The sequence below is a fragment of the Poromitra crassiceps genome, assembly GCF_964638095.1.
Source record: "Poromitra crassiceps genome assembly, chromosome: 18".
Taxonomy (NCBI): domain Eukaryota; kingdom Metazoa; phylum Chordata; class Actinopteri; order Beryciformes; family Melamphaidae; genus Poromitra; species Poromitra crassiceps.
In genome coordinates this window covers 1,573,407-1,595,755 of record NC_139636.1, presented here as the reverse complement: position 1 = coordinate 1,595,755, position 22,349 = coordinate 1,573,407, and the positions used below count along the sequence as shown (strand labels likewise).

Below are 22,349 nucleotides of genomic sequence, written 5' to 3'. Positions count from 1 at the left end.
AATGTGTGGATCGGAAGGGAAGTGCTGACAGTCATTAAGCAGAGGTGGGACTACAGCAGAGCACACGAGGAGAAGCGCTCGCTTCTTCACCAGCAATCAAGAGGCACTTGAACAAGGCTCCTTCGAGAAGACAAAGGACAAGACAAAAAAATATGTGAATTAGCATTTGTGCTCATATAATCAATAAGAATAAATTATTATTGTAATCATAGTCATATTGTAGTCATTATTAAATATACATACAATGAAAATGCAATAAAACTAACCCTCAAACCGTGGTAAGAAGTCATCCAAAATATTTAATAGTCAGGTATTTTCCTCATACACTATTAACTCTATACAATATAGTGCGCGTTTGATCCATCATGGGGTGCTCCTCCTCCTGTTGCATTTGGCTTCCCCAGTTACTGGTGAATATCTTGGATGGACACAAAACACCAGAGAAGTGTTAGTGGTGGAAGTGTAACATGTATTCACAATTAACGTGTGTGTGTGTGTGTGTGTGTGTGTGTGCGTGTGCGTGCTGCGCGCAGCGCGCGCGCGTGTGTGTATTGTCGCTGTTGAGTTTGATTCTCCTCTTCTTCTAGTTTCCCCCAGGCCTCCAACCAGACCTTGCTGGACAAGTTCAAGCGTCAGCATGAAGGAAACGGCTACATCGACTTCCCTGCTGTGATGGAGCCTGCCTTCATCATCCACCACTACGCCGGGAGAGTCAAGTACGGAGTCAAGGTGAGCGATGTGTGCATTAGTTAAGTGTGTGTGTGTGGAGGGCAATATCAGTATTATATCGAATCGATATGATGTGAGACTAGATATCGTCCTTTTATTTTGATATCGTGATATCGTGATATGGCATAAGTGTTGTCTTGTTCCTGGTTTTGAAGGCTGCATTACAGTAAAGTGATTTTCTGAACTTACTAGACTGTTCTACATTAGCTGTTCCATTATTTGCCTTTATCAACTTAGTCATTATATCCACATTACTTCTTATTATTTATTCAATGTGTAATACCGTACATATTTGTGAACGCACCAGTAGTCAGTGAAGGAAACCCTGTCTTTGCATTTTATTTTGACCACAGTCTTGTTTTAATAAAAGTTCTTGTGACATCTCACACGTGACTTCAACTTCCAACTGAACATTTAGCCTACTTTGTAGAAAATAGAGAGATTGTGTATCGCCATTCAGCCTAAAAATACAGAGATGTGATTTTTGGTCCATATCGCCCAGCCCTAGTGCACCACGCACGCACACACACACACACACACACACACACGCACTGTCAAAACCACGCACCACGCACTGTCCACATCAAACTTACCGTAATTTCCGCACTATAAGCCGCACCGGAGTATAAGTCGCAGCAGCAAAATTGCCTGTTTGTTACATATATAAGCCGCACCGGACTATAAGCCGCGGGTGTTTTAATGTTTTTTTTTTTTTTTTTATTTTTTTTTTTTATTGTCTTTTAATGTTTAATTACCATATGTAAGGGTTCATGCACAGAGGGGATTGCTCCCATTTATTAACATTTCAACAAAACAACATAACACAACACCACCTGTTTTTTTTACAGTGCACACAGTGTCCGCGGTGTGGTGAAAAGAGGGCAAGAGAGGAAATTAAAACAGAAGTGGATTTATAGTTAGAAAGAGTGCTAAAGAAGAGATAATTTTTTTTTTTTTTTTTTTTTTTTCTGAAAAAATCCATAGATAAGCCGCACCGTTATATAAGCCGCAGGGCCAAAAAACGGGGAAAAAGCCGCGGCTTATAGTCCGAAATTTACGGTAGTTACAACACAACATCCAGCCCTAGTGCACCACGCACTGTCCACATCAAACTTAGTTACAACACAACATAAGCCATTTGCTGGATGCCTTTTATCTAAACGGTATCATGAGTACATACTCTGTTTTTAATATATATATACTGGTATGCATGAATCCAGCGGGAATGGAAACCCTTAACCCTGGTAGTACAATGCACCATGGTAGTAACATTATACATACCAAATCAAACAAACAGTAATGTCTTCATTTGATCTAGATGTAAAGGATGAGTAATTGCCTCGTTAACTCGCATTCCAGGAATATTGCTATTTACCGGCGGCTCGTGGCACACCTGCAGCCAGCACTCTCCTTCGGGTAGGGGGAGGAGCCAACCGTCTGTCCTCTGCTCTGGGGCTCGCACAGTGAACCAGTCAGGCCTCTATTTACATGATATTGTGTTTGTACATGGACTGTTATTGAAACGGCATGTTTCAGATTTGTCAGGTAAAATAGGTTATTTAGTGGACAGTGCCTCTGCTCAGTAGTCGTGTTGCCGCCTCTTCACATTCAGTCAGTCCATTGAGTCCCTCGCCCCAGACACGCCCACTTTCCTGTGGTCAAATCAAACTCCTCCACACGCTATGTCCCGCCTCTCTACACTGTTTCAGTCGGAATACGTCACGATAAGGAATCGCATACCCTGGGAATCCCATTTCAGCTCGACTTTAATGGAAACCAAGCTTATTTGACTACCGTTCGTTGTAAATTGCTAAGAAGCTCAAAAGCATCAAATAAACGATGAATACACATGTCAACTTGCAGAAACTTAGAAACTTTGCGGTAACAAAAGTAAAATTCAAGTTGTGTAAGCTGATGAAGTGGGCCGCTCCTCAGTTATAAGTGAAGGCCTAGTTACTTGTCGTTTTATCTGTTACACTTAAGCCTTTATAGACTCTGCAAGCCTGCAGCAAGTCTACTTGTTGTTCCATCGACCTATTTTTCTAGCTAAATCTAATTCTCTGTTTGCTTCCCAGCTGAGTTTTGATAAGAAGCACATGTGCTGGAAAGGGGCGAGCGTATTGTTGTTTGACTGTGTGTGTCGTATTAGCCCAGAACAGTTGGATAGCCCCGTGGATATGGAAAGGTATCCCATATCTGCCCAGAGCCAAGGAGGTGTTTGGTGTGAAGCGTGCAGTGTGAGCCAGAGTCATGAAACCTGTCCGAGGAAAGGTAGCGAACATACAGCTGGCTCACATCATATGAGAGAGAGAGAGAGACAGACAGAGAGAGAGAGAGAGAGAGAGACAGACACAGAGAGAGAATTATAATTCATAAGTAAGTAACTTTATTGTCACTCTACAAGTGCAATGAAAATAAGTTTGGAGCAGTCCTCCAGATGCCAGTGAGAAAAACAAAAACCCCAGTACAGCCATATACATGACAGACACAAAACAACCCCCACGACTCGCATATAAAAAAACAACAATATAAACAGCCCAGTCCATATTTGCACCGTCTATTCTATATTGCAGTCCAATTGCATAGATCCTTGTTGCACAGTTCACAGTCCATACTGCAGTTCACATCCCTTCAGTTCATTTATATATTGCACAGTCCATGTTCCATGGTTCTGTTTTTATTGCACAGTCCCGTTGGAATCGTTTGCATTATTCAGTGCCAGCGCCTCCACACTGCGTGGTGCTGCTGTTATCAGGGGGGGAGTGGTGCTGCTGTTATCAGGGGGGGAGTGGGGGGAGTGGTGCTGCTGTTATCAGGGGGGGAGTGGGTGGTGCTGCTGTTATCAGGGGGGGAGTGGTGCTGCTGTTATCAGGGGGGGAGTGGTGCTGCTGTTATCAGGGGGGGAGTGGTGCTGCTGTTATCAGGGGGGGAGTGGTGCTGCTGTTATCAGGGGGGGAGTGGTGCTGCTGTTATCAGGGGGGGAGTGGGTGGTGCTGCTGTTTTCAGGGGGGGAGTGGTGCTGCTGTTATCAGGGGGGGAGTGGTGCTGCTGTTATCAGGGGGGGAGTGGTGCTGCTGTTATCAGGGGGGGAGTGGTGCTGCTGTTATCAGGGGGGGAGTGGTGCTGCTGTTATCAGGGGGGGAGTGGTGCTGCTGTTATCAGGGGGGGAGTGGTGCTGCTGTTATCAGGGGGGGAGTTGGGCGCTCTGTGTTCAGCAGTGTGACAACATTAGGGTAGAAGCTGTTCCTCATCCTGGTGGTGTGACTCGAGCACGCAGGGCTCTGTAGCGCCTGCCAGACGGCAGAAGGGTGAAGATGCTGTGGCCGGGGTGGGTCGGCTCCCCTGCAGATGTTGGCGGCCTCGCAGACGCAGCTGATCCTGTAGATTTGGTCCAGTGTTGGGAGCTGTGAGCCGGTGATCCTCTGAGCTGTTTTGATGATGCAGTGGAGGTTCCTTCCTGTTCTCAGAGGTGCAGCCAGAGTACCATGTAGTTAATATACAGTATGTGATGATGGACTCTATGGCGCACCTGTCAAAGTTGACCAGCAGCTGTTGTGGCAGATGTGTTTTCTTCAGGACCCTCAGGAAATAGAGCCTCTGAAGTCCTTTCTTGGCCACCGCTGTGGTGTGTTGATGGACCACACCGCTGTGGTGTTGATGGACCACGACAGGTCTTGAAACTCTGGATTGCCTCCACCACCTCACCATTGATGCTTATGGGCTGGTGTCCATTGTGTCTCCTGAAATCCAGGATCATTTCTTTTGTTGTTGTTTTTTCGAGTTGAGGATGAGGTTGTCCAGCTCACCAGATTCTATAGGCTCAGGCTGACTCATGGTTATAGCTCTGTAATCGTAGCATGCTTTCAATTGAAACAATTAATTGCTTACAACCAGATGTGATAGATGGAGATAATTATGAAGCTGGCTGAGTTTGTATACTTAGGCACGTGTGTGTGTGTGTGTGTGTGCGTGTGCGTGTGTGTGTGTGCGTGTGCGCGTGTGTGTGTGTGTGTGTGTGTGTGTGTGCGCGTGCGCACACGCTTGTGCATGCTCATGTGTGCCTGTGAGACTTTCTCCACCTTAGTGGTTTTGTTTTCATGGAATATTTCACATAAAGAGAGTGAAATATGTGTGGAAATATGATATATTGAAAACAAGTGTTTAATGAATTATGTATTTACAGTTTGCATGAGCGGTTTTCTTTCTGGTTATAAGGTTTTGAACTCAATGCCTTTGTGGTCGTGATGTTCATACAGACATTTCCCTCTGTTTTGTAACAACAACTTAAATATTGCACTTAAATAGCACTGCTTGTACACTCACTGTCAGCTGCTCTTTCCACAGTTTAACAAAACAAACACGTGTCTCCGTCCCAACCATGGTCCCAACTTGAGCACAAAGAAATCACTTTGTGTTTATTTTGACAATAAATAGCTGAGAATACAGCTAATAGTGTGTGGGTCTCATCTGCTCATAGATAGTTCCCTTATATTTTATCATTTTATTTTATAGTCAGTCAAATGACTATGCATTTATTATAGTATTCACATTTTCCATCTTAGTTTTGTCACGTGTATTTGTCTATATTAATATCATGATGCACATAGCAAGTACTTTTTTCAGCTGCCTGCTAAAACACAGGCTCAATGAGGAGATAGATAGATATATAGATAGATAGATAATAGATAGATAGATAGATCGATCGATCGATCAGTCCAGTGGAGTAAATACTGTGTGTGTGTGTGTGTGTGTGTGTGTGTGTGTCTGTTGTATGTGTGTGCGTGTCTGTGTGCGTGCGTGCAGGACTTCCGGGAGAAGAACACGGACCACATGCGTCCGGACATTGTGGCCCTGCTAAAGAGCAGTAAGAAGGCCTTCCTCTGCAGCCTGATGGGGATCGACCCTGTGGCCACGTTCCGCTGGGCCGTGCTGCGCGCCTACTTCAGAGCGCTGGTGGCCTTCAGGGAGGCCGGCCGCAGGCACACACACAAGAAGACCGGTGAGAGAAAACACGCGCGCACACACACACACACACACACACACACACACAATACATTGTGTTGTTAAGATTGTGAAGCCCTTCCATAGTTTTCTTTCTTTCTGATTCCTAAACCTCATCCCTCACAATTGTTAAAGGAATAGTTCACCCAAAAACATTAATTCTGTCATCATCTGCTCCCCCTCATGCCAAATGAAACACAGGTGAAGTTAGCTCCTCCCCCTCATGCCAAATGAAACACAGGTGAAGTTAGCTCCTCCCCCTCATGCCAAATGAAACACAGGTGAAGTTAGCTCCTCCCCCTCATGCCAAATGAAACACAGGTGAAGTTAGCTCCTCCCCCTCATGCCAAATGAAACACAGGTGAAGTTAGCTCCTCCCCCTCATGCCAAATGAAACACAGGTGAAGTTAGCTCCTCCCCCTCATGCCAAATGAAACACAGGTGAAGTTAGCTCCTCCCCCTCATGCCAAATGAAACCCAGGTGAAGTTAGCTCCTCCCCCTCATGCCAAATGAAACACAGGTGAAGTTAGCTCCTCCCCCTCATGCCAAATGAAACCCAGGTGAAATGTGTGAGTCCATATACAACACACAGGGAGGTTGCCAGCACAATGTCGTAGCAGCTTCTAGATAGAAAAGGGGGTGATTGACAGATCGCCTGTCCAGTGATCACGCAGCTTGCCTATCACGGACCAATAGCAGGCGGAGCTGCGGCTCTGGGAAACTCCCATCTCACGTGAGGTGCGGAAGGACTCAACTCATTCCCTCCCACTATGCTGACGAAAAATCAAGGTGGTGATGGCCAACGTTTGAACTCCGCCAGGGAGAAGAAATGTAATGGGTTAGCTACGTCCATATTATTTATGTCTATGGTTTTAACTGAGCTGCTGTTGATGATGATGAGGAGGATGAAGAGTTTGATTCTTATTCTGTGGGGAAAAGTGGCTGCCAACTGAAGCGATTTTGGTGTCTCAATCTCTCTCTACTCTGTGTCTCTCTCCCTCCCTCCCTCTCTCTCTCTCTTTCTCTCTACTGTCTCTCTCCCTCCCTCTCTCTCTCTCTCTCTCTCTACTCTGTGTCTCTCTCCCTCCCTCCCTCCCTCCCTCTCTCTCCCTCTCTCTCTCTACTCTGTGTCTCTCTCCCTCCCTCCCTCCCTCCCTCCCTCTCTCTCTCTCTACTCTGTGTCTCTCTCCCTCCCTCCCTCCCTCCCTCTCTCTCTCTCTACTCTGTGTCTCTCTCCCTCTCTCTCTACTCTCTGTCTCTGTCCCTCTCTCTCTCTCTCTCTCTCTCTCAGGAAATGACACAGCGGTTCCCTGTGCCGTCCTCAAGACGGTGGACAGCTTCAGCTTCCTCCACCACCCGGTCCACCAGCGGAGCCTCGAGATCCTGCAAAGATGCAAGGACGAGAAATACAGTAAGTAACTCCAAATCCCACAATCCTCTCTGCCGGCCCACACACAAAATACACACAGAGGGCATGAAGGGAGCTAGTCGGCTTTGTCTGTTATGCAGCCAGCTTCAGTCAGTCAGTCAGTCAGTACATGAGGTTTTATCATGACATAGCTTCAGTCAGTCAGTCAGTACATGAGGTTTTATCATGACGTAGCTTCAGTCAGTCAGTACATGAGGTGTTCTCATGACGTAGCTTCAGTCAGTCAGTACATGAGGTGTTCTCATGACGTAGCTTCAGTCAGTACATGAGGTTTTCTCAAGATGTAGGAAGAGCAGAAAGCATTTCTGGGACACTTGAAATATGAAATATAATTGAAGTATAATAATAACAAGTATGTTATGGGATATTTTTAAAGGTGCGAGCCATCTTAGATTTAACCATTTCCTCACAAGATGGTTAAATCTTTGAGGATGTGTTTTTGAAATAGGGAGGCTTTTTCCCCCTGAAATGGATGTGTAGCATTTTGGAGTGAAGCCTTTCATATCTTAGTAGTGTTTGTAAGCTTCTTTTTGGTAATAGAGATTATAATTGAATAGATGGCAGTCAATAAAGGTCTATTGATTTGAAAAACTGCGGCCATTTTCCATTTTTAGAGCCCCCTCACAAGCCTCTTATCTCCAGTCAACCTCAACTCCAATCACAAAAATCAATTCCAAGCTTTACTGCAAAAATCCTTTAGTGCAAAAATCCTTGATGGTTGAATGGAGAATAATGTGTGTCTCCTGGTTTCATTACGCTCGTTAATAAGGCGGCTTTCATTACGCTCGTTAATAAGGCGTTTGGAAACCAGGCGTGTGGATCTTCCTAAGCGCCGTTTAGAGCGGGTCACCGAGGAACTGAGCTCAGAACCGGGCCTCTCCCCATGCATGAGCCATGGCACTGTTACATTAGTCCCATGTGGACCTCTCCCCATGCATGAGCCATGGCACTGTTACATTAGTCCCATGTGGACCATCTCAGATCCATGATGAGTTGAATCATTCATGATGCAACGTGCTGATGTGTCACATGCTGTGTTGTCTTCTTATGACAAGTGAAGTCCAACCAAAACCCATAAGGGAGGAACTCTAGGCAAATGAAGTTAACACATACTATATTATATTATAATATATGTATTAATGACACTTATACCATGGTCTGGGTGAATACTCGATTCTGATTGGCTGCAAGGTGTCCATTATTTTGTGATATTGTACAGTGATAATGGACACCTAGCTAAATGGTCTGTTCACCGTTCATATCAATGCGCCATAGTTTCATCAGTGTTATCAGGAGAGCTGTTTGAGCTCTATACCCCCGTTAAGGGTTAATATGACAATTTTGGACGTTGAGAAAAAAATTGACTCGGTCAAAGTAAGTATTTAAATCACCCCTGTGTGCTCAGTTTATCAAAAATAACTCTTATTTACAATTTTGATTTTCGTTTCGGACATTTCTAACCTCGCGTCACCAGGCTCTTCTCGGCGACAAAGGAGATTTCCCTCGGCTCGTGCACGAGCGGGGGCCTTTGACAGAGAGAGAGAGAGAGAGAGAGAGAGAGGAAGAGGGAGAGGGAGAGGGAGAGGGAGAGGGAGCGAGAGAGAGAGAGAGAGACAACTCTCTCTGCATATCACCACAACAGCACACGCAGTGCGAGCCCCCGCTGCTCTGTCACTTCCTGAAACTCTTCGCTCTTAAATGTTAATATACTTGGCCAATACGTATCTATCATACAAAATAAAGCAAGCTGCCAAACGGTAATGTCTTAATTTAATGTAGAACGCAAAACATCGTTAAACCCGCATTCCTGTGATAAAATTAACGTTTGAGTCGGCTTTAAAACGGAGGGTGGTGGAAGTGGGAGGGACTATTTTATTTTGTGGAAGACTGATTTACAGTATGAATAACAGACATTTAGCCATTTAGATTGCTTTATTTATTACACATGGAAATATAAATGACTGGTCTTATTGTTTTGTTGGCAAGTGACCATGGTATAAGCGGGTTAATGCACGACGAGGTGTACATTATCACTTTTTAAGGGACTTCGCGGAGGCAACCATCCTCGGCTTCGCCTCGGACGGTTCACGCCTCTCGCGTCGTCCCTTAAAAAGTGATAATGTACACCTCGTCGTGCATTAACCCTTACATATATTGTGCAGCCAGAGTTGCTGTGTTTCCTTCTCCCAACTGCTCATCCAGCTCTTTGAACTGGGGGATTTGTGAGCTGAGTTTGTTAAAGAACATTTAACATTCTAACTGGTTTGAATCTCTCTCTCTCTCTCTCTCTCTCAGGTATCACTAGAAAAAATCCCCGTACGCCTCTGTCAGACCTTCAAGGCACCAACGCCCTGAATGAGAAGGCCAGCTGGTGAGTGCGAGTCAATACAAATGTCGCACTATTTAAAGTCGAACTGAACCCGTAGTGGCACGTGGGTCGGAGTCCGTTTCAGACTGAAAACATAACTTGTCTGAGATGAGCGGTTGAGAGGCGGGTCATAGTCAGGGTATCCGCGGGGTCTTGAAAAGTCTTGAAAGTTGGGAATTCAATTTAGGGAAAATCAAGACCCTTGAAAAGAATTCAATTTCAATACTTTTTTCAGAAAAGTCTTAAGTAAATTTCCAATTCAAGACCCTTTAAATGTGTTTAAATGTGTTATTTATTTTTCGATGTGAATATGTCCAAAGATTTTGATATAAGTTTACGTGAATTCATTTATTTTGGTCCTCACAACAGCGCACATGTTTTGTTTATCAAGTCATTCTCCGCCTCCCCACCGCTCCCCACAGTATCAGCTTGAGAGAAAGTGCCGGGTCGCTTGACAGAGTGTATTTACGCGGCCCCTCCCCCCCGGCTACACGAGCAATCAGTGTAGCTGTGAGTGATCGTCACTGACTGATTGCCAAGAAGTCATCAACTGTTTACAGCCGTGCGTAGGCTATTGTTGCAATTCAACGTGATAGTGGCTGCTGAAAGAGAAGAACCCGAGAACCCCCAGAACTTTTCCTCCGTCGAAAAATACAAATATAATATTGTGGGAATATTTTGGGTAAAAGCACAGATGGCCAGGGAGGATTAAACATGCGGGAATGCCATCCTTATTTGCCAAATTCAAGGTACGTTAAAACTATACTATCAATGGTTAAAACGTTGTCTTGCGTCATCATACATCGTATCGGACACAGACCATTTCCACCCGCAGCAGGATTAATGTCAGCTAAACACTTTCATAGGCTAACATGGCTAATTAGCACCAGCTATCTTTGCGCTATCTAACGTTAACGTTACTTGACTGAACAAATAACGTAATGTGTAGGCCAGCATGTCGTTATCAAAACGTATTGCGGTGTGTGTGTGTGTGTGGGGGGGGGGGGGGGGGGCTCACCAGCACACAGACAGAGGCTGTGTGTGTGTGGGTGTGTGTGTGTGTGGGTGTGTGTGTGGGGGGGGGGGCTCACCAGCACACAGACAGAGGCTGTGTGTGTGCATCAACATTGAAACTATGACGCCACATGTCTCTTTCTGAGAAATTGTAGCATTGTATCAGTGACAGTTGATCAGTGTTTCTCAGGCCACAATAGAGTTTGACTGCCACATATATTAATTTCAATTCAACCTCTTCAGTTTGCTCTCAGAGTGCACCAGATTGATGCATCTTTAAAATGTACAACATTTTGTTTCAAGAGGGTCCAGGGTCTATCCACCATGATCTCTCTAAATCCTCAGGGAAACACTGTTGTGTGCATGTGTGAGTGAGTGAGTGAGTGAGTGAGTGAGTGAGCGAGCATGTTATTGTTATAAATATACTTTTTTTGTTTTTGTTTAAATAAACCTTGCCTTTGGGTTAGTCACACAATTTATTCTCTTGAGCTTTATTCCTTCCTGGCCTATCTGAATTCTGTTGTATTGATACAGTGCATAGAAGTTATGGCAAACTAAGACCGTTTAGTTTTGCAATCTCAAACTCAAAATGTATAGTAATTGTGTTAGTTGAAGGTGTGTCGTTGATGTAATCGGTTACAGCTCGAAGTGGCGATGGGGTATTGAAATTTATTGGAAGGGTCTTGAAAAAGTCTTGAAAAAGTCTTGAATTTAACTTCAGGATTGCTGCATATACCCTGATAGTAGCATGTCGATGATTTTATTTGACAATTCTGGGCACTGGATTGGGCTTTTGCCAATCCTGCCGTGTTCCACCCCCAAATCGAGTGGGATTCAGCGTGTTATGGCGCTCTCCTTGGGAAGAGCCTGGTGACACGAGGTTTAGTGGCTGAGTGGAGCTCAGCGAGCCGCAGGCAGCCAGCTGCCGGAGCGGAGAGTGCAGCCCGTCGGCCTGGAATCTCCGAGGTGCAACTCCTGACAACCAAGCTCTCAGGCACGTCCCATTATTGCTATTGCGGTAAATACAATATTCCTGGAATGTGAGTTTTAACGAGCCAGTTACATTTGTTTGCATTCTTAGACATTACCGTTTTCTTTATTGTGTATATCAACATATGAACATACAATTGGCCAAGTTAGTAGTTTGTTTATGGGATAGGAATTCTGCCAGATGACAGGCACTAGGCGCCATACAGCAAACTGTAGATTACTGTTATGAATGAAATCTTGAAAAATGAACTTTTGATGTGAAAAAGTGTGAAAAACTAAAGAAATTAGACTTTTGTGATTTTTTTTGGCATACATTATTAAATAGGTGCACTGCATACCCAGGTATTTGAACTAAAAGAAAAGAAAAGTAATTTTTGGGTTCAGCTCGACTTTAAGACATTTAAATTGGAGTTGTTTACTTTCATATTGCCTTACTTGGTAACCGTTTTATAAAAGCAATAGTTCACTTCAGACCGTGATATACAGTATGCTTATTATACCACCACACCTAAGGTGTGGCATAAGCATATATCACGGCCTGTCGTGATCTATTGCTTAAATATAACATGTTCAACTAAATTAATAACCTCGCTCCCCACCCCATTCATTTCCTTACTCTTTCCTCTTCCTCCCTGTATCTTTCCCTCTCTCCTTCCTATTCCCTTCTTCCACCCCTCCCTCTGTCGCCCCCCTCCTGTAGGGAGGGTTACGGCGTGGGCTGTAACGGCCGCAGCTCTCGGGCAGGTCGTCTGGCAGGGAGCCCCACACTGGAGGAAGACGGCATCTTTCTCAACTCCACCAACAGCAAGCTGCTAGAGAGAGCTCAGGGCATCCTGCTGTGAGACACACACTCATGCACACACACACACACACACACACACACACACACACACACACACACACACACACACACACACACACACAAACACACATAAACACACACACACACATGCTATAATTCTTTTTTGCTGCCAATACTGTTTCAAAGTTCTAAACAGTGTCCTGTGACCATAACTCAATGTATAAAATGATGGAGATGTAATACATTTTCTCCAGTAGAATAGAGAAAATATGCACATAATGCAGAGAAAATGAATCAATTTAATATCTTTCTAAATGTATGTGGAAAAAGCCAGAAAATCATGTTACTTTGCTTTTTATTCCACCCGAGTAACGTAACAATTGTTGGCCAGGCATATATCTGATTCCTGTAAAAAAAAATATCATTAGAATGAGCCAGGAATTGAGTTTTTCATGTTAGTATTTGTCATAGGAGATTACCGTTTTTCATGTTTACGACTGTTTCCAAATGCACACATGGGGTATATACATATATATATATATATATATATATATATATATATATATATATATATATATATATGTATATATACACGTACACACTCAGAATGTGGGTTTGTGAATTCCTCGTTTCATATCTGCCAACTAAAACCCAATTTCTCACCTAGGAGGAACAAAAACTGCAAAAGCAAACCCACCCTTCCCAAGGTAAGACACACCGATGTCCCGTTGCATTGCTCTCATTTATTTTGACTTATTAAATGTTTTAAGGTGAGAGTCTGGTCCTTTCTCCTTTGTATTTCCTCTATATTGAGGCAGTAGACCGTCTGAGAGGGAGACGCAGTAGTGGAGACACTGAGGCTTAGGTTGGCATGGGTCAGTGTATTTCACCCCGATCACTACATCCCTTGTGCCATTTGGTGGATGATTGTATCACCTCATCTCTGGATCATTATGCAGTCATATGTGCTTAGCAGACTAGTGTGGCCTTGATAGGGTCGATTTGAGTCGGACTGCTCACCTGTTCTGTGCCTCATCATGGAGCCCTGTCATGAGTGAATCTTCCCTGTCTCTCTCCTCTGTCTAATACAGTACAGCTGTCTCTCTCCTCTGTCTAATACAGTACAGCTGTCTCTCTCCTCTGTCTAATACAGTACAGCAGAATTACCAAGAGAAGTCTTTTAACACAATATCTAAGATGCCTGCTCACACAGACAATCCCCTATGTATCCATCCATATATAAACTGTGTGTGGCTCTTTTTGTGCGTGTGTGTGTGCGTGTGCGTGTGTATGTGTAGCACTTGTTGGATGTCAAGTCCCTGCGCTACCTGAGCAGTGTGACGCTCCATGACCGCATTACCAAGTCCCTGCTCCACTTGCACAAGAAGAAGAAGCCGCCCAGCATCAGTGCCCAGTTCCAGGTTAGTGCTGCTCTCGCCCCCTGCTGGACGACCTGCTGCATTGCAAACAATGAGGATACGGCTGCAGTACAGTTGCTTTGCTTATATTTTCACTCAAGTAGAAGTAAAATTGCTGGGGTAAAAATGAAATTAGCTCACTTCAAATGTGCTCAGAGTCAAAGTTACTGAGGGACTTTTTATTCATATGTGAAGCATTATTTGAGCTTGGAATATGAAGATGCATATCAACATACCCACATGTACCCTGAATACTGAATACGTGTGTTTAAATGCACTCAACCCTTTTACAGGAGGAGTGCCATATGAAAACACAGGTTTTTTACTTTAAAGTCAGTGGATGAGGATGTGATGATGTCATGGTGGTTTGTGTTTCTGTGTGCAGGCGTCCCTCAATAAGCTGATGGAGACTCTCGCTCAGTCAGAGCCCTACTTTGTCAAGTGCATTCGCTCCAATGCTGAGAAGGTAAGTTCATCCAGTGAATATGAGTGGAATGGGGTGTCTCTAATATTAACTCATTGAGTGCCAGCCACTTTTGGAGAACGGACGCTCCCAGTGCCAGAGTTTCAGAGCGTTTTCAGTGATTTCTCGAGGCCCACAGAATATTGTGTGATATTACTATGTAAACACTGAACACGCACAAAGAACGATGAGACTCTATTCTATCATCTGCAAAAAAAGTTTATTGATCCCATTTTCCGTTCTTTAGTTATGAGCCGGAGAAGATAGCTTGATTCATCCAAAAACAGCAATTTTTTTCTAGAAGCTGAGATAATTGGCCTTTTGTGAAATTAAACATTTCAAGCACATCACTGACTCTGAAGCTAATCTTTTCTAATGTAGTCACACCTCAAAAATAATTTCCTTCAATAAAACAGTTTAGGCCAGGGAATTTTGTTTGGCAGAATAATATTTTTAGCTACAACCAGCAGCGCTGGCCCCTGCGTGCGCTGCTGGTTGCAGCTTCTTGCTGGTCTTGATTTGCTGCTGGTGGGCATCGGATATTCTGGCTTGCGTTTGTCAATCCTGTCCTGCTGCCTGGGTCTGTCTGGGTGTTGCGTGCTGCTCTGCGTGCCCCCCCCCCCCCCCCCCCCCCCGCCCCGCCCCGCCCCGCCCCGCCTCAACTGCACACTCCTCCTCCTGTCTGTGGTGGCTCTCTGCTGAGTTTGCTGTGCGCACAGTGAAGGGTGCGCAACATCCAGTTTTTTTACAGCGTTCCGCGTGTGTTTGTCACCGCCAACGATGCTTCCAGTTGAGAATAATAACAACTCCACGGTGTGGATGTGCGGATGTGCTGTCGCAACCGACACGGAGCGGCTCAATTGTGGGAGCAGATTGGCTGCTGCAGGCACAGCTGCAGTAACGTGCTTCAGCATATCGATGCATACGGATGCGATGCGATTTCCGTTTCCATAACGACTTCTTCTTTGTTTTTTCCTTGCCTTTCTGTTATGTGGAGAGCACTGTCGCCACCTAAGGGTTCTGTAAAATAGGTTATAGACCTCCAATAGCTACAATAGTTGTACCAGAGATGTATCAGGGATTGATCCACGTCCCACCGTCAAAAAACGCAATTGACGACAATCGTCGTCTTTGGCACTCTACGTCAGTATTTGAATTGACGACAGCTGTCGTCATTGGCATTCAATGAGTTAAAGATCTCTGATGCTGAGAAGGTAAGTTCATCCAATGAATAGGAATGGAGTGGGGTGTATCTAATATTAAAGGTCTTCACTTCAGCCAGTGAGTAGGAGTGATCTCAAATAGTTGACGATTCGTTCGAAGGAGCCTTATTTGATATCAATGTTGAATAGTCGCAAAATGTGGTTATGAAACAAGGATCATTCCATTCCGCCTACAGTATATCAGGGTGCTAAATGTCTGATTTGACATGGAATGGCTTGGTTTCACCCAATAGATTGTGATATACTGTATATATATAGCCTATTTTGGTATAAGTATCAGCCTGCTAATACCGTAAAGCCAAGTCCAAATTAGACAAGCAAATCAAAGGACCTCATGTCTATGGATTTTCTGATTGCCAGATAGTCTTATAAAAAAGAAAAGAAAGAATAGTCGAATATTTGTATTGAACAGCCAAATCCGATTGGACTGAGAGAATTCTGAGTCGGGTACAGCCCTAAGTCTGAGTTCAGTTCAGTGTGCTTTCTGTCACTAAACGACTATTGATCCCTTCTGTCTCATGTTTTATCATCTTTGGCTCTCTCTCTCTCTCTCCCTCTTTCTGGCTCTCTCTCTCAGCTCCCATTGCGTTTCAATGACAGCCTGGTCCTCAGACAGCTCAGGTACACAGGCATGCTGGAGACCGTCCGGATCCGCCAATCAGGATACAGCATCAAGTACACCTTCCAGGTAAGCCCCTCCCACTACCAGCTCACAGTAGATCCACTCTTAATGCCACGTTAGCATTAAAAATATATTGACATTTATTGGTAGCATCTTGAAGTATTTTGACAGCGAAGACCAACTATGCAAAGTTAGAGATGGCTAACAAAAAATGACCAAAGAAATGGCTTAAAAAAATTATTGTAAGAATCTATGAGTGTGTACCGAGTTAGTTTTATTTCCTGGTTATTTTCCGTTACTCTATAGGCATCTTTTTAGGATTTATTGTCTTTTTGGCTGCACAAATATGGAAGAACATGATAATTTTGTTTTATTGATATTGTGAATCACAACTATTATTCCAATTAGATGAGAAACAAAATGATCTTCATAAATGTAATGAGATGTTACAGCATTGCAGATACTGGAGAACTTGAATGTAAGGTTAATTATGCAGCACATAATGTTTGTATCATAATGCGTGTTAAAGACAGAGGACACTGTATCTCCACTGGTTGATTGATGATGACATCACCTTCCTCCAGGACTTTGTGCGTCACTTTCATGTCCTGCTGCCCCGCGGCACGAGCCCAACCAAGTCGGGCATCAGGGAGTTTTTCCGCCAGATCCATCTGCCCCCTGCTGGCTATCAAGTGGGAAACACAATGGTACGGCTTCTGCACAGCAGTTCTTCTGTATGATCATATGTAGCATTTATGGATACTTTCATCCTAAGGGTCCTATTAGTGTGTCCATGTTTAGCACGGCATAAGCAGTTTTAGCATCATCTTTGTGGCTTTGTCTATCGGCTCCTTTATCTTAGCCGGGTGAAAAACCATCCTAATAATGTGACCTCACTTTCTGTTTCACTCTACGTATCAGTCTGGACTTCCAGGCGCCCACATCGGTTTCAGTGGGCGGGAGTACTTGCCTTGACAGACAACTCCTTCAGCCAAGAAACTCTGCTAGTGCATTATCCTGTTCTTGTTTAATTGCTGTTATTGAGTCTGTTTCTGCAATAACTGATGGCTGTGTTTACTCTACTAGCATTAATGTTACGGCTGGTTGCTTTGAGAGATGTCATTACTGTTGTGGCGTCCCTGATTGGCTGGTTGCTTTGTCAACTACGGCGCACAGTCCCTGATTGGCCCCCGGGTTACTTTCTAATTTGTGGAAGTGGCTGGGGGCGGGTGGAAGTTCAGACTGATCTGTGATTTGGCATGATCGGAATGCTTTTACTAGGCTACCTTTATCTGCACACTCTATCGATACTGTCGCCAGCATGTAAAGTGTATGATTTGTGTGTCTCTGATCGAGTCTGCGGTGGTGGGTGTGTCTTAACACTTCCTCTGTTGTGTAGGTGTTCCTGCGGGAGGCGGAGCGTCAGCGTCTTCAAACCCTCCTCCACCAGGAAGTGCTGCGGCGAATCGTCACGCTGCAGCGCCGCTTCAGGGCAGTGCTGGAGAGGAAACACTTTGTCAGCATGAGACGGGCCGCCCGCATCGTCCAGGTGACACGTACAGATTGTTGTGTGCAGAAAATGGCTGGTTCACATCCTCAGACGTGCCAAGTGCCATCGAGGAACCCTTGAGCAAAGTACCAAGTTATTCCAGTGAAGCAGCTCAGGGGTCAGCAATCCCCCAGCTATGGGCCTGTGGTATTTTCATCCACTTACAGTAGGATATAAAATCATAACTAACATTTCTGCTGCATGTGCATCATATGACAATTTCAGAATGGTTTGCAGCAAAGTTTCTTCCCCCCCAGCGCTTCAGTGGGAAGCCGGCTAATTGGCCTGTCTGTATTAAGCCATACATGATTATAATTGGCCTGTCTGTATTAAGCCATACATGATTAATTATTGTTGCATTTACTCCAAATGCAAACTGCATTTATTTATGTATTTATTTATGTATTTATTTATGTATTTATGTATTTATTTATTTATTTATTTATTTAAGGGTCAGTGTTCGCCAAAATCAATCTCTCCATTAGAGGTGATTTACTTTTATGTCCTTGCTAATTATATATAATGATATACCGTAATACATACCTGCAACAGTTGTAAATTATCGGTTTACAAAATTACAACACTTCAGTGTTTCCCCTAGAATGGAGTTGTAGCAGCGGTGGTGAAGCACAATTTTCTTGACTTGGCTTGCAAAGTGCACCCTGCCTAGTGCGCCCTGCCTAGTGCCTAGTCCTGCCTAGTGCCTAGTCCTGTCTAGTAGGACAGCCAGTCAATAAAATCCTATTAGCCAATACTAGGGATGTAATGGTATGAAATGTCACAGTATGGTACAGTATCCCTACCAAAATCACAGCATTTCACAATATTATTTCCCCCCATTTTAATTAAACATACATATGGCCCATCCAAAAAAACAACCATTTCAAAATAACGGCTTTTCAAAGTAACAGTCCAGTGGTTCGTTTTTCAATGTGGAGGTAAATAACAGAATTTAGTGCTTTTAATAACCCCCTTTTAATATCCCCCTGTCCCCCATGTTTGCTATACCTATTACTATCAGGGAAGCGACGAAGCACAACGTTTCTTGTTTACCGGTATATGCTTTACTCACAGGTGTGTGAATTGACTGGATATGAAACGTCTGTAATACTGTATAAGGTTAGTTTCTAAAAAAATCTATAGCAGCGGTGGCCATATTTCAGCAGCAGATGCATATAGGGGAAACACTGCGACTTCTAACAATGTTTTTTTTTTCTTTTTATCAAACTGGATATACAGCATTTTCCCCTCTGTCCCCCAAAGAGAGAAGGGTGGAAGAAGAGAGGGATCGAGGGAGAAACACTGCATTAAAATGGCTGCCGGCTTGTTTTTTCTGGAAGAGTCCATGGAGGAGAGCCTTCCAAATCTTTGTCAGACCGAAGGAAAAACAAACGCAGTCAGAGCAGAACCAGCTGGGTGCGAGCCAGTGAAGCACAGACAACATTTAGCAGAAGAATAGTTGAGAAAAATAATGAATATATACAAACTGTCAACTGTCTAAAAAATGTTGGCGTTAACTATACAGATATTCCATCTCTTTGAAGTCTAATATTTCTTTAAAGAAACAAACGATGTGAGGAATGTGAATGGCTTTGTAACATTTCACAGACTTCTCATTTGGAGAGTTAGTCTGAAAAGGCAGTTAAGTCGATTTTCTTCAGTAGCTGTGTTGATATATTTCCATCTCCACCTGCCAAGACCAAAGACACTGCGAATAAAGTTCAGAATTCAAAAAATGAGTTGTCAAAATGGTACCAGGTGTTCTCGGCCCTGTTTTTATGAATTTGTCAAACATTCAATTGACTGGGCGTCCTGGTAGTGTAGCGGTAGATTCCCTGCCTACCAACGTGAGGGTCGCAGGTTCGTGCCCCTGTGTTACCTCCGGCTTGGTCGGCGTCCGTACAGGCACGATTGGCTGTGTCTGCGGGTGGGAAGCCGGATTAAGGTTATGTGTATGTTCAAAGCAATGACTGATGGAGGTTGTCACATCACATTTTCATCATATACGGTAGATTGCTAATCCATACCAAAATATCAGTCGACAAATGTTCTTACTGTTTCATTTGTTTGTTCAAGACCTGGGTTAATGGAATTGGAAAAATCTAAAATAGTTTTACTGTGGGGGGGGGGGGGGGGGGGGGGGCATTTTGTTATGTTCTTTGTGATTACTGCCTGTTTTCCCTTTGAAAATATCAAGCAAAGTGAAACACAAGCAAGTCTTGGTCCAAATCCTTAGTTGTTATTTGCAATAGACCAGTGGTTTAGAATTGTAATTTCAAATCTATTTATTTGAAAGCGACACGTATTTCCAGCTCCATTCTAACACCAAACCCTGTTTGGTGCTCTGGTGGTGTCTCTGCAGCGTTGGTGGCGAGTCTGCCTCCTCAGACAGTCAGAGTGTGCTGTGGACGGTGGAGTGGAGGAGGGGGCCGCGGTGTGTCTGCAGGCAGCCTGGAGGGGCTACAGGGAGCGCAGGAGGTTCCTGCAGTGGCGGGACTCGGCCCTCACCATACAGAGGAGCTGGAGAAACTGCTGCCACCGCAGGACAACGGCAGCCATTACGGTTCAAGCGGCCTGGAGAGGACACCGGGAGAGGAAGCACTACTGTCGCACCTACAGGACCGTGACACACCTCCAGGCAGTGGGCAGGGCATACCTAGCACGCCTCAGGTGAATAGAAGAGTTTAGGTTCAAGATGTTAATAATAATCCAAAGTTACAACGCATGCGCCTCGTGGCAAACGAGGAAGTAACTTTGGTTATACTCTGTTAGTTCGGTTACTCTTTGTTAGTTCTCGGTGTGCGGATTTACTACGAAAATTACCGTTTCACTTACTTTGGATGATTCTTTCATGGCGTGGTGAGCTACACGAGTCACAACATGTACATGTGAGTGTTTCTGGCGCTGTTGGAATGTGTATTTTGGGCGACTGAACGGGACTAGGCAGCTGTACCATAGACTGCCATTGTAGCGCTAAGCTAAGTAGCGCTACTGCTGTTTGTATTGCACGCAGAGTGAAAATAAAGGCATCTACATTCTAGTTTTGATATCGGCAATATGACAAATGGCCTAAACTCTCAAAATGTTGGCATATCCCTTTTTCCACGCACTCTAAACACAAGTTATGTATAACCTTCTAGACATAGAAGATGGATGAACATAACACCCCCCCCCCCTTCCTGCACTTGCCTCTCAGAGCTTCTGTAATGTCAGCATACAGTAAATGACAGGCTTTGGAAGAATTATCACTTAATTATTAGCACATTGCTATTTTTCTGCCTGCCATGTGTAGAAGCTTTAGTTCTATTAGATAAGATTATAAGATGACTTTTGCCTTATTCGCTGATGATGTCTCTAGGTTCAGAGACCTGAAGGAGCAGCATGAGAGACAGCTACTGAATGGACAAAAGTGTCTGACAGCAGAGGAAGAGACAGCAGAGAGGATGATGGGCCTGGATGCAGAAACCATGGAGGACCTCACCCTATCCGAACATGAAAGTGATGTGCAGGATATCTCCATAGAGCCTGCTGAGGCCTCCAATCCAGCATTGTTAGATCTAGGAGAGGTAGAAAAAGAAGAGGAGTCGGAGCGAAGTAGGAGCACAGATGAGACAAGCCACAGAACCAGGTCCAAACGAGAAAGCAGACGGATGAGAGAGCTGGAGCAGGCCCAGTTCAGCCTGGAGCTTCTCAAGGTCCGAACCACCAGCGTGGGAGGTCCTCTGCTCGAAGACTCTGTCCCAGACAGTCAACTTGATGACTCTCGTAGACATTCACCCCGGGGATCCCCGGCTAGCCATGGAAGCTTTGAACTGCTCAGCGTGGAAGATATGGAGACTGAGGTTTCTGGAGGTTTCGGTACTCAATCCACTGTACCTCCGATCCCCCAAGAACATTCTGGCTTGGGAACGTTCCAGCCTGAGATTCTACCATTGCATGAGGGGCTTAGAGATTCAAACTTCAATGAAAAGCCCATGATGGAGTCGCCAATCAAGCAGGAGGCTCCGAGAGCGACATTTTATATTACTCCTGACCAAAGTCCCGTTCACAAACCCCCCGGAAAACAATACAAAGAGAGAAGGGAGTCCACCTCCCGAAGGCCGGTAGTGGTGTTGATCAGTATGCAGAAAGAGAGTCCTGTCGAAGAGGGCGAGCTGCAGGCAGCCCAAGCCCTAGAAAGAGCTTCTCAAATGGGGGGAACATTACCCGGATCACACCAGACCTCCATTGCCGGTTTGGAGATCGGATCGGAACAGCCTGCTACCCAGGCTACGAGAGACATATCTGGGGAGGACAGGTCCTCTAAGGTCCCTGCTTCCACCAGCAATGAAGTTGCTCCAGAACTCCCAGGGATTTGTTCCTCAGAGGTCGACATCCAGATCATCCTCGAGCCAAAGCCCCCCGTTCCTGTGCTCCTCCCCAGTCAGCTGGAGAGGAAGGCGGGACGGCCTGCACAGGAGGCTCCCAGCCCCGTCCTGGAGACCAAACCACCCAAAGCCCAGAAGAAAAGTTCCGGCCAGACTGTTATTGTCAACATGATGGAGAAGCCATCTAGCGCTGTGTTCTCCCCGCCCAGACGCAAGCTGCCCTTCTCCAAGTGAGTGCATCATTATACTCCAAAAACCATTGCTGCTGTTGAATGAAATGTATCTTCATGTACAGGTACGGTAGTCAATTTTAAAGGGACAGCTCACCCTAAAATCAAAAATACATATTTTCCTCTTACCTATAGTGCGATTT

At 44.7% G+C, this 22,349-nt stretch overlaps 1 protein-coding gene across 1 annotated transcript in view; it reads left to right on the top strand.

The window, feature by feature from the left end:
- LOC310793217 (unconventional myosin-IXAb-like) overlaps positions 1-22,349 on the top strand; it is a 165,630-nt gene that overhangs the window by 115,108 nt on the left and 28,173 nt on the right. Inside the window, exons 12-24 of the mRNA XM_083654978.1 lie at positions 588-729; positions 5,533-5,728; positions 7,023-7,142; positions 9,456-9,531; positions 12,233-12,370; positions 13,002-13,041; positions 13,633-13,755; positions 14,138-14,218; positions 16,016-16,126; positions 16,645-16,767; positions 17,460-17,609; positions 19,972-20,279; positions 20,968-22,206. Of these exons, the coding sequence (XP_083511104.1) occupies positions 588-729; positions 5,533-5,728; positions 7,023-7,142; positions 9,456-9,531; positions 12,233-12,370; positions 13,002-13,041; positions 13,633-13,755; positions 14,138-14,218; positions 16,016-16,126; positions 16,645-16,767; positions 17,460-17,609; positions 19,972-20,279; positions 20,968-22,206 (2,847 nt within the window). The remainder of the gene's footprint in view (positions 1-587; positions 730-5,532; positions 5,729-7,022; positions 7,143-9,455; positions 9,532-12,232; positions 12,371-13,001; positions 13,042-13,632; positions 13,756-14,137; positions 14,219-16,015; positions 16,127-16,644; positions 16,768-17,459; positions 17,610-19,971; positions 20,280-20,967; positions 22,207-22,349) is intronic.